Source organism: Phoenix dactylifera, chromosome 2 (genome assembly GCF_051530095.1).
Source record: "Phoenix dactylifera cultivar Ajwa chromosome 2, Ajwa_hap1_PhDact_Kaust_v1.1, whole genome shotgun sequence".
NCBI lineage: Eukaryota > Viridiplantae > Streptophyta > Magnoliopsida > Arecales > Arecaceae > Phoenix > Phoenix dactylifera.
In genome coordinates, this window is record NC_143191.1 from 39,661,592 (window position 1) to 39,678,980 (window position 17,389).

General features: G+C 37.8%; 1 protein-coding gene across 3 annotated transcripts in view; it reads left to right on the forward strand.

Annotated features, from left to right (window-relative positions):
- LOC103713549 (MLO-like protein 13) overlaps positions 1-17,075 on the forward strand; it is a 31,214-nt gene extending 14,139 nt beyond the window's left edge. For all 3 annotated transcript variants that reach the window (XM_008800517.6, XM_089928982.1, XM_089928983.1), the window contains 11 exons: positions 9,076-9,192; positions 9,295-9,355; positions 9,450-9,529; positions 14,372-14,446; positions 14,566-14,654; positions 14,758-14,807; positions 15,628-15,668; positions 15,967-16,176; positions 16,246-16,313; positions 16,441-16,501; positions 16,599-17,075. In XM_008800517.6, the coding sequence (XP_008798739.3) occupies positions 9,076-9,192; positions 9,295-9,355; positions 9,450-9,529; positions 14,372-14,446; positions 14,566-14,654; positions 14,758-14,807; positions 15,628-15,668; positions 15,967-16,176; positions 16,246-16,313; positions 16,441-16,501; positions 16,599-16,886 (1,140 nt within the window). In that variant the 3' untranslated portion in view covers positions 16,887-17,075. The remainder of the gene's footprint in view (positions 1-9,075; positions 9,193-9,294; positions 9,356-9,449; positions 9,530-14,371; positions 14,447-14,565; positions 14,655-14,757; positions 14,808-15,627; positions 15,669-15,966; positions 16,177-16,245; positions 16,314-16,440; positions 16,502-16,598) is intronic.
- Positions 17,076-17,389: the final 314 nt, after the last annotated feature.

The window sequence follows — 17,389 nt, forward strand, 5'->3', positions numbered from 1 at the left end:
TGGGACAAACCTAGCATCCTTTTAGATCTATCTCTATAGATCCTTATACCAAGTATATAGGATGCTTCACCCAAGTCTTTCATGGAAAATTTCTTTGATAACCAAGTCTTGACCGATTGCATCATTGGAACATCATTTCCAATGACCAATATATCGTCCACATATAATATCAAGAAGACAATAGCACTCCCATTAGTCTTCTTGTACACACAAGGTTCATCTATATTTTTAATGAAGCCAAACTCTTTGACTATCATATCAAAATGGATGTTCCAACTCCTAGATGCCTGCTTTAATCCATAAATGGATTTCTTAAGCCTACATACTTGATTTGCTCTCCCTTTTGAGACAAATCCCTCTGGCTGTGTCATATAAACCTCTTCCTCAAGGTGACCATTAAGAAAGGCGGTTTTGACATCCATCTGCCATATCTCATAATCATAGTATGCAGCTATAGCAAGGATAATCCGAATAGATTTGAGCATAGCTACTGGCGAAAAAGTTTCATCATAATCAATGCCTTGTTTTTGCCTGAAACCTTTTGCCACTAGCCTGGCCTTGTAGGTTTCTACTTGGCCATCAGCTCCTATCTTCTTCTTGTATACCCATTTGCACCCTATTGGAATCACTCCCTCAGGTGCATCAACCAAAGTCCACACTTGGTTTGTATACATAGAATCTATCTCGGATTTCATGGCGTCTAGCCATCTGTCAGAGTCCCTACTCTTGACAGCTTCCGAATAGGTCAGAGGGTCATCGTTATCAATGATGTGGGCTTCATCATTCTCAATGATAAATCCATACCTCTTAGGTGCATTTCGCACTCTTTCTAACCTTCGGAGAGGAGTAGTGTGTAGTGGTTGTACCTCTTCCATGGGTACATCTGGTTGAGGATTATTATGTGTCTCACCTTGTAGGTCTTGAACTTCATCAAGTTCAATTCTTCTATCCTTGCCTTTTTCTAAGAAAAACTCTTTTTCCAAGAAAGTGGCATGCCTAGCAACAAATACCTTTTGTTCGGTAGGATCATAGAAGATATATCCTAAACTGTCTTTAGGATAACCTACAAATATACATTTGTCCGATCTAGCACTTAGCTTATGTCCAAAATTTCTTTTGACATAAGCATGACAACCCCATATCTTAAGATACTTAAGATTAGGTTTCTTTCCTTTCCATATCTCATATGGAGTGCTAGATACAGACTTAGATGGTACTCTATTTAATACTAATGCAGCAGTTTCTAGGGCATGTCCCCAAAAGGAAATTGGAAGATTTGTGAAGCACATCATGGACCGTACCATATCTAATAAGGTACGATTCCTTCTTTCAGCTACACCATTTAATTGTGGCGTATATGGAGGTGTCCATTCAGAGAGTATACCCTTTAATTTAAGATAGTCTAAAAATTCACTAGAAAGGTATTCTCCTCCTCGATCAGATCGAAGGATTTTAATACACTTTCCAGTTTGTTTTTCGACCATACTTTGATACTCTTTAAATTTATCAAAGGCTTCGGATTTATGTTTCATTAGATACACAAAACCGAACCTTGATAAGTCATCAGTAAATGTGATGAAGTAAGAGTATCCATCTCTAGCTTGAGTTGACATAGGACCGCACACATCAGTGTGTACGAGTTCTAACAACTCACTTGCCCTTTCTCCATGTCCCGAGAATGGAGACTTGGTCATTTTACCCATAAGACAAGATTCACAAGTTCCTAATGATTCAAAATCATAAGGGTCAAAGAATTTATCTTTATACAACTTATGTAACCTTGTCTCACTAATATGACCTAATCGGTAATGCCAGAGGAGGGTATTATTAATATTTTCTCTTTTTCTTTTATTATCTTTGCCAATATGAAACATAACATTATTAAGACATAATACTAAAAGACCATTTTCCATAGTGCCATGACAATAATACTCATTAGATAAAGAAATAGAGCAACCATTGCTCTTTCCATTTATTTCGAATCCTTTCTTAAGCAACAAAGGAATTGAAATTACATTTCTAATGATTTTTGGCATAAAATAACAGTCTTCTAGCTTCAAGAACTTTCCGGAGGGTAGCTCCAGTATGTAGGTGCCAACAGCTTCAGCCTGGATGGATTCTCCTCCAGCGCCATATAGCTCGAAGTCACCTTTCTTCAGACTTCTAATTTTCTGCAGTCCATACAAAGATTTGCATATGTGAGAACCACAACCGGTATCCAATACCCATGAATTAGAATCAGAAGAACTTAATGTCATATTGGCATGTAATAAAAACATACCTTTTGATGCAACACTTGCATCAGGCTTCACACTTGCAAGAAAGCTCTTGCAGTTCCTTTTCCAATGCCCCGTCTTGCCACAGTGGAAACAGGTACCGGGTCCAGAGATTTTCTTTCCCTTCTTCTTTTTGATGCGACTCTTAGGGTTTAGTTTTTTCTTTGAACCCTTGTTGCCCGACTTCTTCTTTGAGCTCTCACCAACAAGAAGGATCGGACCCTTGTCCTTCTTGATGTGAGACTCTGCTGTTTTCAGCATATTTAGAAGCTCAGGCAGGGAGGAATTCAGTTTGTTCATGTGATAATTCACGACAAACTGCGAGAATGAGTCGGGTAGTGATTGCAGGATCAAATCCTGACTGAGCTCACTGTCCATAGCAAAACCAAGTTGACTTAATCGAGTGATTAAGTCTATAACCTTTAAACAGTGGTCTTGCACAGATGATCCCTCGATCATTCTAGCACGGAACAACTGTTTAGATATCTCATATCTAGCAGTTCTGCTCTGCTCACCATATAACTCCTTTAAGTTAAGGAGTATGGAGTGAGTATCCATGCTATCATGCTGCCTCTGCAATTCATTATTCATAGAAGCAAGCATGATACATTTGACAGTCAAACTATCATTTTTCCACATACGATATGTGGCCAATTCCTCCTCAGTTGCATCTTCCCCTGCTGACCCTAGGTCAGGGGTTTCAAGAATGTAGGAAAGTTTTTCTTGTGTGAGAACAATCTTTAAATTTCTCAACCAATCCACATAGTTGGGACCAGTCAATTTGTTTGTATCTAAGATACCTCTAAGTGAGAGTGAAGATGCCATTTTTGCAGAATTAATCTATAATTACAAAGAACACTAATATAAGCAGACCAATCATGATGACATGTATTCAATCAGACAAGGACTTCTATCTAATTGTTACTCCCACTATTTTTATCGAATGTCATAACCCTCAAATATGATGAACGAGAAAATACTAATTTTCTTAGTGGGGTTGAGATCCAAATTCCTTATAAAAGACCTTGTGGGAATCACAACAAGCCCTTATAAGTTCAAAGGTAGGAAACTCTTTCCAATTGTATCCCATGCAATTCCCAACTTTATTCTGTCCTCTAGCACACATATAGTCTTGTGGGAATCACAACAAACTATTGTGTCTAGTTAAGTCAAACCCTTCATTTTTATACAGTCATATTTGAATAATGCTGCCCTTGTGGGAATCACAACAAGGCAGCATATTAAAATATGCCATATGCATCATATGCACCAAGATATTACAATATCAATCCCTAATACTAGCCTTGTGGGAATCACAACAAGCTAGCGTAGATATTGACATAATAATATCTAAGCATGAAGGAAGGACCTTTATAGTGTTATATCAGCAATTAGCTTTTCTATGAAGGTCAATCAAATAGTTGGCCAGGTAAGCAGATGGGAGGCTCTCCTTACTTAGTAAGGTCCTAATTAAATAACCACCTGTAGCCTCTTTCCTAGACACCAACTTAGTCAATTGATTCAGAATGGCTCAGCTTAAAGCAATTAACACTACGACTTAATTATGAATTTAGTGAGGGCTTTCAAATAATAGTATCTTACTAACATTAAGCTCAACCATAAAGGACAATCAAATAATTGGCCAGGAAAGCAGGTGGGAGGCACCCCTCACTCAGAGAGTGAGGTCCTAATTAAGTAACCACCTGTGGCTTCCTTCCTAGACACCAACTGAGTCGATTGTTCCAGAATGGGTCAGCCCAAAGTTTTCATACTACTATATTGGTCTCATTGCATATTCTATAATTTAGTACTAGCAATTATACTGTGCTACAACATGAATATAACACTATCTCATAGCATAAACTAATCATGCATACAAACAACCTAGCTATCTCATAGCATCAAGATAATAGCATGTATTATCATTTGGTTAAACTGATTAAGGGTGGCTCTGATACCACTGTTAGGGTTTCCCAGTGCCCTAGGGCGCAGCGGAAGATACGGGATTATAAAATTTTCTTATAAAACCCATTATATGAAACCCTAATAAGCCAAGATCACCTTAATAGTATAACCAAATAATGTAGAAAATATAATCTTGGTATAGAAGAATACCTATCACGCTATATCCAATATGTCTGAAGATGTCCTAAGGTGCCCAAATGTTCACCCTCCGATGTTGATCCACACAGGAATGGGTTCAAGACTCTAGCTCCACCAAAACTTGATTCTAATTGTTCAATCCTTCCAAAGAATTTAATTGGCTGATTTTCCTTCACTTCTTCCTTTCTACCTCTAAAACATTCACTAGCCTTTTTGTCCTAAAGAAGACCCTCTTGTCTTGGGTTAGGACAAAAGAGAGAGGCTTGTAAGAAAGAAGGGTAAGGGAGAGAGAAGGAGAGGCTTTTTCTTGGATGATCTTTAGAACCCCAAGGCACCTCCTATTTATAAGAGATGGAGGGATGCATCATAAAGGGATGCATCCCATCCACACACCTCATCATGATGAGGCATGTGCCAAGAGATGCATCCCATCATGATGGGGTGCTAAGGAGAAGGGTGTATCAACTTCTTTCTCACATCTCCCTCTTAAATCCTGATGATCCAAGGGCCCAAATGCAGTGAACCAAAGCCAATGGTCCAGATCTAGGTGCCATCTAATGGTCCAGATCAAGACATCATCATCCAGGGTGCCATCCAATGGTCCAGAAGTAAGATGCCATCACCGATGGTCCAGATTCAGGCGCTGAGCAACGATCCAGATCTTTCATCCAGAGAGCCATCCAGTGGTCCAGATTCAGGCGCTGAGCAACGGTCCAGATCTTTCATCCAGAGAGCCATCCAGTGGTCCAGATTCAGGCGCTAATCAGTGGACCAGATCCTTCATCCAGGAAGCCATCCAATGGTCCAGATGAAGGCGCCAACCAGTGGACCAGATCCTTCATCCAGGAAGCGATCCAATGGTCCAGAAGTGAAGGCCCTATCAAACCCAATCCAATTGGGTTTAACCAACTTAAAGAAAACATTAAACCTAATCAAATCAGGTCTAATTAAAGCCAAATGGGTTTCAACTCTTGGCTAACCCATATTAGGTCATGATCTAATCATATTAGATCAACCAAATCTAAGAATCATATTCGAATTTAATTTGAATCAGGAGCTAGGGTTTGCAACACGTGCTAGCATGTTCATCTTGCAAACATGATCTAATCCAATTAGACCCTTGATCAATTCCCTTGTGTGTGACCCATTGGGTTCCTTATCTTAGCCAGCAGTAGGTGCAGGTGCAAGTTGACCTAACCTGATTAGAATACCTCTAATCCAATTTAGGTTCAATTTAGTGCTAAACTTGACTTAGCAATCAGAACCTTTCTGATGCTTTGATCTAATCAAACTCTTTGATCCGATCAACCCACAAGACATGATTGACGTCTAGCAACGTATCATGTCTACCCGGAAGATGAGAAATGTATTGGACAAATCCAAACATACCCTTCAGTGGAAAGTTACTGTGCAATTCAATCCCTCAGTCATACTACATCCTGAATAAGTGCTCGAGCATGGATCAATATCAAACTCAATCACTTATTCATGTCTCTCTCAATCTTTTATATGATAATTCAAACAATGAAACATTAGAAACTCTTTCTAATATTCATTTTGCTTTGATCAAAGGCTTCGTGAATCATCATAAGATTAGAGTAAGTAGGATGTTACCTTCTCTTACTAGAAGTGACTGATTCCTTGTTGACCTACTCACAACCTTCGTACAAAATCCACCATATCCAGAATACCCCGTACACAACGCAATGTCGTGAATGAGGGTAAACCAAAATATAGCTTCAAGTGCACAAGGTACCATGGTGATCTCAGGTCTAAGGATCACTTGCACAACTCCCACTATGAGAACCATCTTTTGATAATTAAGTAAGAATCCATAAGATGTTCTCATGGCTGGTCATTTCAGTGAACTCATTCCTCTAATGAGCACCCACATCTTTGTATTAGTGTCTCACACAAGTGATTGTGAGATCAATCACCCTCTACATTGAGCATACATAAGATGTGCCAGTCTTTCCGGTAATATTGATCCCCGACTCAATATACCAATTTGACTGGGAATATTCTAAATTAGGATTTTAGGATTTTAGGTCTCACTGGTATAATCTCATCATAACCCTAAAATCAATGTCCTAATTTATGGGGTTCATCATCCAATAATAAAATAGATAAGCAGCAAATGATGAAACACAATGCCTTTATTGATATATATCGAGTGTCAAAGTACATGATTTGGAGGATTACAAAGAGAAACCCATCAAATGATTGGCTTATAGGGCATCTACTCTTTCAAGCGGTTGGGTCCTCTCTGATCTGGTGGAGCTAAGCCTGCTACATTCTTCTGCACCATGGCCTGATCCAGGCGCTCTGCTGTTGGTCTGCGCTGATGCATCTTGCTAGACCCAATACGCATTTTAGCCTTGATTTACGATCACTTGCACTCAACAAAAATATAATATTAAATCGGCAATTTTATCATTATCTGTTAACAATAATACTAATTCAAGCGGTATGTAAATCACACTTTTGTGCTCTCATCATGTCCCTTTCTACTACAAAACCCAAGATGGTCCCATCCAACAGGATTTATGTCATTGAATAGTAGCTTTGGAATTTGTAGGCGTTATTTTCATACAAGAGGTGATTCAAGAAATGTTAGAGATGGCGCATAGGTAATATGAAGGGCAGAAAAGGATTAGATGATTTGTTTCGATAGTTCAACAAGTATATGAAAAAAAGCAGCCAAGATCTCAGCCTTCATGATAATGTGTTCACTATTGATCAATCTTTCTGTGGAAATTAATAGAATTCATTATTTTCCTCTGCTTTTCTTCCAATTGTTTCCTAATTCTGGCTTTGTCTTTGCCCTAAGCCTTCATTTTGTTGCCAATTTGCTACTGGAGCAGATTGTGTTCCTTGTTGCTGGAATCTTCAGCAAAAAACTGAAAAAAATTCTGGTTTTACTAAAATAAACTTAATTGTGAATCGTGATTCCTTGCTGGAAGTCTGATTGAGGATGATACCACATCAAATTCAAAGATGTAACTAATGCAACCGTTTTATAGAATGGACCATGCATATTCTCAAACAGAGATTAAACAAATATAGAACAGAATTAAAGCTGGTTCTAGAGATCAGAGTGTTTCTCAGATATTGATGCATTAGATAGAATGATGTATTTTCCCATATTTTAAAAAATAAAGAAGGTTCAAGGATGCAAGATGAGTATGACGATGCTAATGAGATTGTGTGGTAAATAAAAAAATTGAGATATGAGACAAGCACATTAAAAGAAGCGTATGGGCTGCATCAATCAAACACGAAGTGGTTAAGATTTGACTGAGACAAGGATGTGCAATAAAGATATGAAGAAGACCCTGCTGCATCTGCAAAGGAATGGGGCTTTAAAATGTCTTGTAAACAGGTTCAAAAAGCCTCAGTACAGCCCTGTACTGATCACTGGTTGATATGGTATGTATTGAAGTACATAGCCTGTACCGAAATATGGTTCGGTGAACATGTGGTACCTTGTATTGATGCCAGTTGGTGGAAGGTCAATAAGGTCTGAAAGTACTGCTCAGTACAGGATGTACCAACAGCACTTGAATCCTCCAAACGAAAAGGTGCGGAAGACCTGGATAACATGGATGGGGTGTTCCTCGAGAGTTAGAAAAATGTTTAATGATTGTGGATGCAGCCCTTGATATAAATGGTTGGCAAAGAATGATTGAAAAAGTGAACCCTAAATATCAGGGACAAAACTTGACGGTTATGGTTATATTCAATATGGTTCTTATGCACTTAATTATGTGTATATGCCTATATTTGCATTTGCAATCAATTTCAGCAAAATACTATTTATTAATATTCATAGATACTATTTATGATTTTTATCTATTTCAAAATTTTATATTTTCAGATAAACTGTCTTTGTTTACAGAAGTGTCCTTTCGGAACTTTTTGGAAGTTACCTATTTTGAATACCTAGGGTAGCTGGGTGCCATGGTTGTAACTTTGCCCAGATGGGTAGATGCACTTAACCATTTTACTCTGTGTTTTTTTTTTTTGTTGTTGTTGTGTGTGTGTGTGTGTGTGTGTTGGGGGGGGGGGGGTGTGTCAGGGCCAAGAGAGCATTTGTTGATGCCTCAGCCAAGCTAGTCGTACACAGGCACTTAATCAGTTATAATTAATTTAACTATATCTGCACAATATTGGTTAGCATTTTGAAAAGGATCGTGAGATATAAAATGTTGAAATATATGTTCAGTGGTGACAATGTTGAATACAGAAGCATATATAATTTGGTTGTGTCATCTCTTGCTAATTACTCATTAGAAAGAAAATGTGCAGTAGTATCATTAGTGCTGCCAGTGCAGAAGTCACAGGAGGCAATTGCATGTATAAGAGGTTCCTTAGCATTTTGGTGTGCCCTTCAAATGTAACCAAAGGTTCATTTTTATAATTGTTGACATTAAAACTCTACACATATATCAAATAATGCATAAAAATATGTACATGTGTCGCCGACCACTCTTGTCTCAGCTAGTTGGCATTCCTCTCTCCATCTGAGGGGTCTAGGGTTCATATTGTGATGTTAGCAACCCCCCGTGTTTTTGTTTCTAGAAAAAAAAGAGTATGTGTGACAAATGTCAATTGCTTTTTGTCGATCAAGTTAAAGAAGTTTGTCTAATGATAATGGGCTATATTAATTGTATCCTTTTTTATCCCCTAATTCTAGGGCAAGGTTCCGCTGTTATCCCTTGAAGCATTACACCAATTGCACATCTTTATCTTCGTTCTCGCAGTTGTTCATGTTGTGTTCTGTGCCACTACTATGGTTCTTGGAGGAGCTAAGGTAAATTCATGCTATAAAGTTATTTCTTGTCATGAATGGGCATGCACATAAATGTTCGTGCGCAAGAGGGGAACTTATAATATTTTGTGATACTGTTTACAGATTAGACATTGGAAGCATTGGGAGGATGCAATTCAGCTAGAAATTAGCAAGCATGAGAAGCGTAATTTGACCTATGTCTTGCTTATGGCCCTTGTAAATTGTTTCAGACTTTTGTTGTTGATATTAGCATCGTAATATTGTTGTACAATCAACAGCACCAGATCACCGTCGCTTTGAGTTTGTCAAGGAGCGTGCAATGGGATTTTGGAGGAAGTCAGCAGTTGTAAGCTGGCTGGTAAGTCACTTTTCTGTAGTAATTTCAATGCTGCAGTATTTTATCATTTCTTGTTATTTTCTACTGGGATGACGGTCCATGCATAATCGAAATCCCCATATGAGCTGTTTTGCCATGGTTGTGAAATGATCTGACATGGATGCCTAACTAAAAAGGCAAATCATTGTTCTAACCAGGCCGCTACAGCCTGTGTGAACTTCAAAATATTTTTTCTCTTCCTCTGGTGCTAATGCTACTGATGCTTCCTTTCTCCACAAACCAATTTTACATGAATGGACATTAATTTAGACTTTAAAGTAACCTTTTGGAAATGTTAGCACATTGAATCAATTGAAATTGCTGCTTGAAGAGATAGCTAGTAGTGATATATTGGATAAAGCAAATAGCAAGGGCCTATTGAAGCTTGCTAAAGTAGGAAATCCAAATTAGTTGAAGGGTAGATATTTTCTTGTTGCAGATTGAGGAAGATAGTCAGATGGGAACAGTTAATACTTCCATATGGTGGCTGATGCTCAAAAACAATGGAACTTTTTTACATGAATAGAGGTTAATGGAAATTGGTTGAGGAATAGGGCAAGGATATTGTTTTTTTCTTGAGTATCTATATCTCAAAGAGAAAACTGTTAAGAGTCATTTGGAAGTTGGACAATTTTTCTCGTTCACTTAAGAACTTAAGTTTGGTATGGAGATAGACTTTTGAGGAGGAGGAGGTTGAAGAAGCACCAACTGAACCTGGAAAGGAGATAACAAAGCTTCTAGTTCCATGTTTTTTTTTCTTTTTTGTATTTTCCAAAAAATTTGTGGTGATGGAAGTTGCACAGGACTTTCACCAAAAGGGATGGGTGGATTATGGTGCAATTTCTTCTTTTATTACTTTGTTATCAAGTGAAGGTTGCACTGAGGAGTGAGATAGTGTCATTTATCCATAGGCTTTATGGAGAGATGAAAAGCTTGGATGATCGGTACTTGCTTTATGTCCATATGAGCTGAACTTCAAAAGGTTATTTTAAACATTCAAGATTTCAAGGGCATTGAGACTAGAAGATCTACTCTTCCTAAGTTCCTGTTTTCGTTATATGATGAGAATACTTTTACTAGACACATGTTAAGAGGGAAGAATATCTTGCACGGTTTTTGGTTCTTTTAGGCCTACTTTGTGCACTCTTTATGGTCCATTTCACATCTTTTTGTATGGAAGGAGTACCTCTGAAGTATTTTCCTTATACTATGATGCTTAGAAATGGTGTTGGACCCTGCACGAACATAGATAAAATATTCTAGTGGGGTTGAAAATGAAGAGAGGAAATTTGGCACCAAACAAAATTGTTGAGTTGCATGATAGAGCTTCTTTTGTCATCTAGTGTCTTTCTTGAGTATTCTACTCATCTATTTTTGACCCAGCAAAAGGGAGGATGGACAAAAGGGGAGGTCTATATTGATGGAGGGAGAAAGATTCACATCACATTCACACTTTATAGCCACTATATCTCTGCACATGCAATGCATGTGCTGGAACATATGAATGACTGTGATTTTCTCCTATTTATATAATTTAATATCTATCGTACTGTTTTTGATAGTGCAGTTCTCTTCTTTCTCTCAGCAAAGATATTGATTAATAGGGATTAGAGATATATTTAGTTAAATGAGATTCGATTAAATATATCAGTTAACAAGGATTGGAGATATAGTTAGTTAGATGAGCATTATTTTAAATTATAATGGGTGGAGAAATGGGACCTACGCTGAGAAATCTTTGAAAAGATTGAGAGATGGTTCCTCATTATCTTATTTGAGATTAATTTAAAATAGTTCAAGTTGGAACAGATAAAAAAATAATAATTTTCTTCAGTAACAGCTTACATGATGCAAGGAATCTAATCTCTTTCGAGTTTCAACAACTGAAATTAGAAAGGTATCTAATCTCTCCATAATATCTGTCATATATTTTTTTCGAAAAAAAAGCACACCAAAGGAAACAAATAAGTGATTTATTTTCAAGGAGTTTCTTTCCTTTTCTTCATGTCATTATGTTCTTTGTTTCATTCCGGCATGCGATGAGTATTAGGACTATACACTTACCTTAAATCCCTTTATGTGTGGGGCATGCAAGAAAGTGGGAGGTTTCACTTTTTGGAGTTGGCCGCTTGGGGCCAGCCTCAAGGCTTTTCCATTTTATATAGGGAGTTTGATATTTCATATCTATTTAAAGTTTCCTAATATTGTCTTAGAGGACTTGATGAAGCTTCAAGATCTATTGCATTTCTTTTTAACCTGGTCAATTGGGAGCGTAATATCTGATTTCTGTAGAATGATTAGGTATTGGGAAGCACAAAAAATGGAATTCAACTATTTTTATTAAGTGATTGTGGAAATTTGAGATGGGAGGGAACAACATCAGACTCTGTTATCACTGTCGCAGGTGCTGGAATGGAGTGGGGATGGAGATGCAAAAGATGTAAATTGTTTTTCCATTCTCTTTTTCAAAAGTTATCTACATGTTGAAATAGATATTTCAGGTTAAATCACTGTGTCATCAGTAAACAGGAAGTCTATTTCAATATCAGTTTTGTTTGTAGGAGATAAGCCCTTGAGTTCTTGTTTTCATCTTCAGAGGGTAGCCAGTGTGAGTGCAGGATGATTTGCTGGTACTTGAGTCCTTTATAAAGATCGCCAGTATAACTTTGAATCCAATGCCAGAATGTTAGATGGAGGAATGAGAATATATGGCTCTTGTAAAGAATTTGAATACTATCTATGTTTCTTAAACTAGAAGGTGGGATGATCCTGAATAGTAGTGTACTTCAGCATAATGTCATGTATTGAAAAGAAAAAAGAATATTCTGCTCGTGATAATGAGGCCAAGTTTAGTCTGTGGTAGGGAGTTGTTTCATTTCATCAAAATTTGACCAGACAGTGACCACTGTTAAAAGTCAAATATAGTGAATTACCTTGTGTGCATGTTCATTTTATGGGCTTCAAGAAAGGTAAATTGGAAAAAGAACTTCTTTTCCATTGGGAGTGGGCTAGAATACTTCGGACACATTTGTTGGTTTTGGAAGGAAATTCACTAGGTATTCTTCAAATGTTAATCTTATAATTATGAGGTGGCTAGAGGCTAAGCTTGAAGGGAGGACCTTTGAAATTTAATTAACTTTGAGGAGATACAGGGTACACAGAGTAATAGAACTTGCTCTCTTGGCCTCGGAATTGAAGTTTCAAGGGGAATGGCTTTCTAGTTTCTCTAAGGAATCATGTCTGCTTAACTTGGCTGGAGTCAAATTTGGAGTAAGATTCAGATAGTTGAGTAGCATCTGCTACCCGAACCCAAGTTGGAAGCCCTGCTCCTAGATATTCTGAAACATAACCATATATCATGCCTTGTCTATCAGCTGGCTTTATGAATTCTTACTGGTTGATCACTACTGGAACACTCAAGGTCAAATTTACTCCTTTTCTTTAACAGGGTCTCTTAGAATTTGGTGGTTTTGGGCCTTTTAGGGTGAAGATCCGGAATGAAGTGGGAGGAAAAATTAGTGTGGGAAATACTGGAATAGCTTGAATTTAATGTATTGACTGCTTCTGCGGAAGACAATATCATAATCTTTTAGGCAAGCGAAGGAAGACGACCTTTCTCTAGTGACATGTGTGACATTGCAAGAGAACGTGTCTACCTTTCAAACTCTTATTGGAGCGAATGATATCCATCTCCATAGCCCTTGGGGTTTAGAGAAGTTGATGCAAGACTTCTGCTTTAGTTTTGTTGTGTTTCTTCATGCCGGTCTGTTACCACTTTTTGGTTGGGAAAACTCCTCTTTTATCAATTATACAAATTATCAGGAAGTGGAAAATCATGACTAAACTTTTCTCACTGATGTTGGGGGCAACCTATATGGCTTATCAGTCACTTCTGTTTAGGTTAGGGTGGTTTTGCTCTCAAAGATGATATTGCTTCTCCACTTGCTTTTTGTTTACATACAGATTAATATTTTCAGTTTAACAAGTTCTGATGTGTAGGATTGAGTAGTTAATTTGATGTCACAACCTCAAACATGGGTCCAATAATTCATAAAATTTAGTACGAGATCAGTATCATTTTCTTTGTATTGGAAATTCAAATTTCTATGGGGAACTTTGGAAGCTATCCCTAATAGGTCTTGACGATCCTTGTAGTATTATGTGGAATCTTGATTTTAAAATTCTCTTATGTTCATCATGAAAACTAAGATTTTAGTTCCTTGGGCAAATGCATCAAGAAAGCAATAACCATAATATACAAGCATTATCCTGCTTGGGTTTGCTTCATGAATTCCTTCTCTTTTCTTTTTATTAAAATTGGATAAAATCAAATCAAAACATATATTGTATCCTGTCCCTCTTCTAATACTACTGCCTCTCAATCAGACAATACTTCACATTTATAAAGCAGACCTGGGTGTTGCGTCAATTGCAAAAATTCACTAAATATATGAATTTCTGTGAGTGTGGACAGGGACTTCTTATCAGCGACATTCCTTTTCAGTGAACATTATCTGGGCATGGCTTCATAAGGGTTTAAACAGATGTAAGATTGTTTGGGAAATAATAAAGAAAGTGACGAAATATTAAAGCATTCCTGTGAACCCTCTTTTTACATATTCTGGTATTATCTTGATCTGCAATGTGTTCTGTCCAAACCAAGATATGGAACTCATGTTATGCTTGAGGTATAAATTAGGAAAGATAAATTTATTACATAAGGATTTTTTTTGGTGAGATTACATAAAGAATTTGAAATTCTGAATTAACTCAAATGTGCATTTATCTTGAGAAATGGTTCTTCTGTCTCATATTTGGTTGTAGATTGCATTCTTCAAGCAGTTTTCTGCCTCAGTCACTAAATCAGATTACAGAGCACTAAGAGAAGGATTCATCATGGTAGGAGCAGCACTGCTAGCCATTGTGGATTTTGAAATTCTTACATTTTTATTATTCTTCTCCATGCTTGTACCTTGTACATGCTCAGATACTGTATGAACTTTTATGTATAATTCCAGCGTCACTGTCCTACACATCCGCACTTTGATTTCCACAAGTACATGATGCGTGCTCTTGAGGATGATTTTAGGAGAGTTGTTGGCATAAGGTATGCATACTGATAATTTCTCATCTTTTCTTGAGTCCTTTGGGCTTGTTACCAAGTCTAGCCACATTTACACCTTTTCACTGGAAACTTGCTTTTCATGCAGCTGGTATCTCTGGCTCTTTGTTGTCATCTTCCTGTTATTGAATGTGCACGGTATGTTGGGAGTAGTGGTATTTTTTTTTGGATATCTGTGAGTGGTGCACGGTGTATTCACTCATCTTTCAAATTTCTTCGACCACCCACCAAAAGTGAGGTGTGGTAGAGCATAGTCCACTATTAAGTAACTATACATGTTAATGTAATGTTCATTACATATATGTATTTTAACATATATGTATTTTCTGGTGTAATTATGTATTGGCTTGGTGGTCAAAAGATAGTAAACACATTATCTAATAGTGTGTAAGCAGCTGTTAAAATGTCCGCTTTCCTATATTTTGAATGTTAAGCCTGTACACAAACATGGAAAATCTATTTTTGATCACTGCAATTGTATCTAGTTTACTTGTCAACATAATAAAGGATTTGAGAGTGAAAATAGTATAGTTTATTAAGACCTATAATCGGTGTTGCAGTTTAATGTCTTTAACTTATATCCTTGGATTTGACTTTAACTAACCTAACACTTGAAGAAGGCAGTATGAATTTGTATTAGGTTAAGCTGTAGATTAAAGAAAGGTAAATTATGCAGCAATTTTAGTTTCACACACAGCCATTATAAATCCATGGTAGTTACGAAGAAAGATGCAAGATCTTATTATATTTAAGCATTTGTATAAATGGTGACAAAATGCTGGTAGTTGAAACCAATCAAAACACCACCATGTCTAACTCACTCTATGTAAGCCAAAGATGATCTTTCATCCATGCATACGGTTTATTGGAGGGATACTATATGCAAAAATGATTCTACGATTCATAAGGCACAGAGATGCCATTTAATTAATGCTTTTAGTTTAAATTGTTAATGCAGGATGGCACACGTACTTCTGGTTGTCTTTCCTGCCTCTTATTGTAAGTATACCAAGCCTTGTAACAGCACCAGTGCTGCATAAATGCATTCTAAGAAGTTTAAGGACTCATAATTCCTACTGAGGTTCAAATCATGATTATTCAAAGTTGTGTTGAAACCTTGCTGCCAGAGGAAAAAAAAAAGAGTCGACTTGAGACTTTAGAAAAACTAAAACATGCTTCTTGAAAGGCTAATTATTATATATTGAATTTGTTGAATTTCAAGTTGGAAACTTGAGCTTGTATTAGGTTGAATCTAGTTTACGAACCGAAGCTGAGCAGTTTTCCAGAGAATTTGCAGCTTCTGCTTGTTGTGGGTGCAAAGCTGGAGCACATTATTACTCGGCTGGCTCATCTAGCAGTGATGCCTGGTGATGACAAGGGAGGAGCAGCACGTGTGAAGCCATCTGATGAACATTTTTGGTTCAATAGACCTGACATCGTCCTTTACTTGATTCATTTCATATTATTTCAGAATGCCTTTGAGATTGCATTTTTCTTCTGGATCTGGGTAAGTAAACTGCGACTGACTATGTGCTGCAATGTGTGTATTTCTGCTGATTCATCCTACAATCTTTAGACCACGTATGGATTCAAGTCCTGCATCATGGAAAGTGTGGGTTATCTCGTCCCTCGTCTTGTCTTCGGGTATTCCTCTGTCTTTGCCCTCTGGGCCCCTTGGATCTGATGACATTCTTAGAATATCAATTAATTCCGACACAAAATAGATAAAGCGGTTCACTGGTACTAATGTTGAGATGGATTAATTTGACAGAGTGATCATTCAACTCCTCTGCAGCTACAGCACTCTTCCTTTGTATGCTATCGTCTCACAGGTCAGTCATACATCCATTTTCTTTTTACAGCAATGCAAGTCTCCCTCCCGGTGGGACTTTTGAGTTGGTTCTCATGGATTGAATTCATTGAACTCAGATGGGCGACATGTTTAAACGAGCAATCTTCGCCGAACGTTTGCATTTGCTGCTGCACGGTTGGGTCGAGGGTGCAAGAAAGCGCAAGAGGGCAGGCCCCGGTCTTTCTTCAGTTCTGGGATGGTTCGGTCACAAGGATAAGAAGAGCAACCATTCTGGTGGTAGCGATATTCCAATGCAGAGCATCACCTCGGAAGTTCCTGAGAGTTCTCACAATGTCCTGCGATCAGCTGCCTTGGAAGGAACAATAGCCTCGTCGACAGAGATATCACAGGTGCAAGCTGTGTAGCTGAATTGTATTAGAGCTCAGAATGCCGGGTAACTGCATCCCTTCGTTGAGAGCATGGATTCAGCAAACGATGCTTTCTGCTTGTAATGAACAACTTTTTCTTTGGATTTTGGGTAACCATCCTATCTGCTACCTTGATGTGGATAGCTTCATAAGCTTATCATAAATTTCTTGAAGGCACCTTGGAAACCGTTAGTGCGTCGTGCTGAAGAAGCTCGTGCAGTTTCAAATATTTCGGATTTTTATCAGCCAAATTTTTTGTACATCATGATGTCTGGAGGTTTTGTCGATCGCTTTAGGTGCAAAGGGTGGAGTGAGGGAGTGCGGATTCTCTGTAACCTTCTACGTTACGTACTTACGTCTTTTTTATTGGCCCTTCATGATCCACCGTCCACATAATCACAATCAGGCGCGCACCTCTGCTGGAAACAAAGGAGATGGGAGGCTTTCCCTCCATCTCTTCCATCACCTTTTCCTATCCTTCAACTCCTCCTACTTTGCTG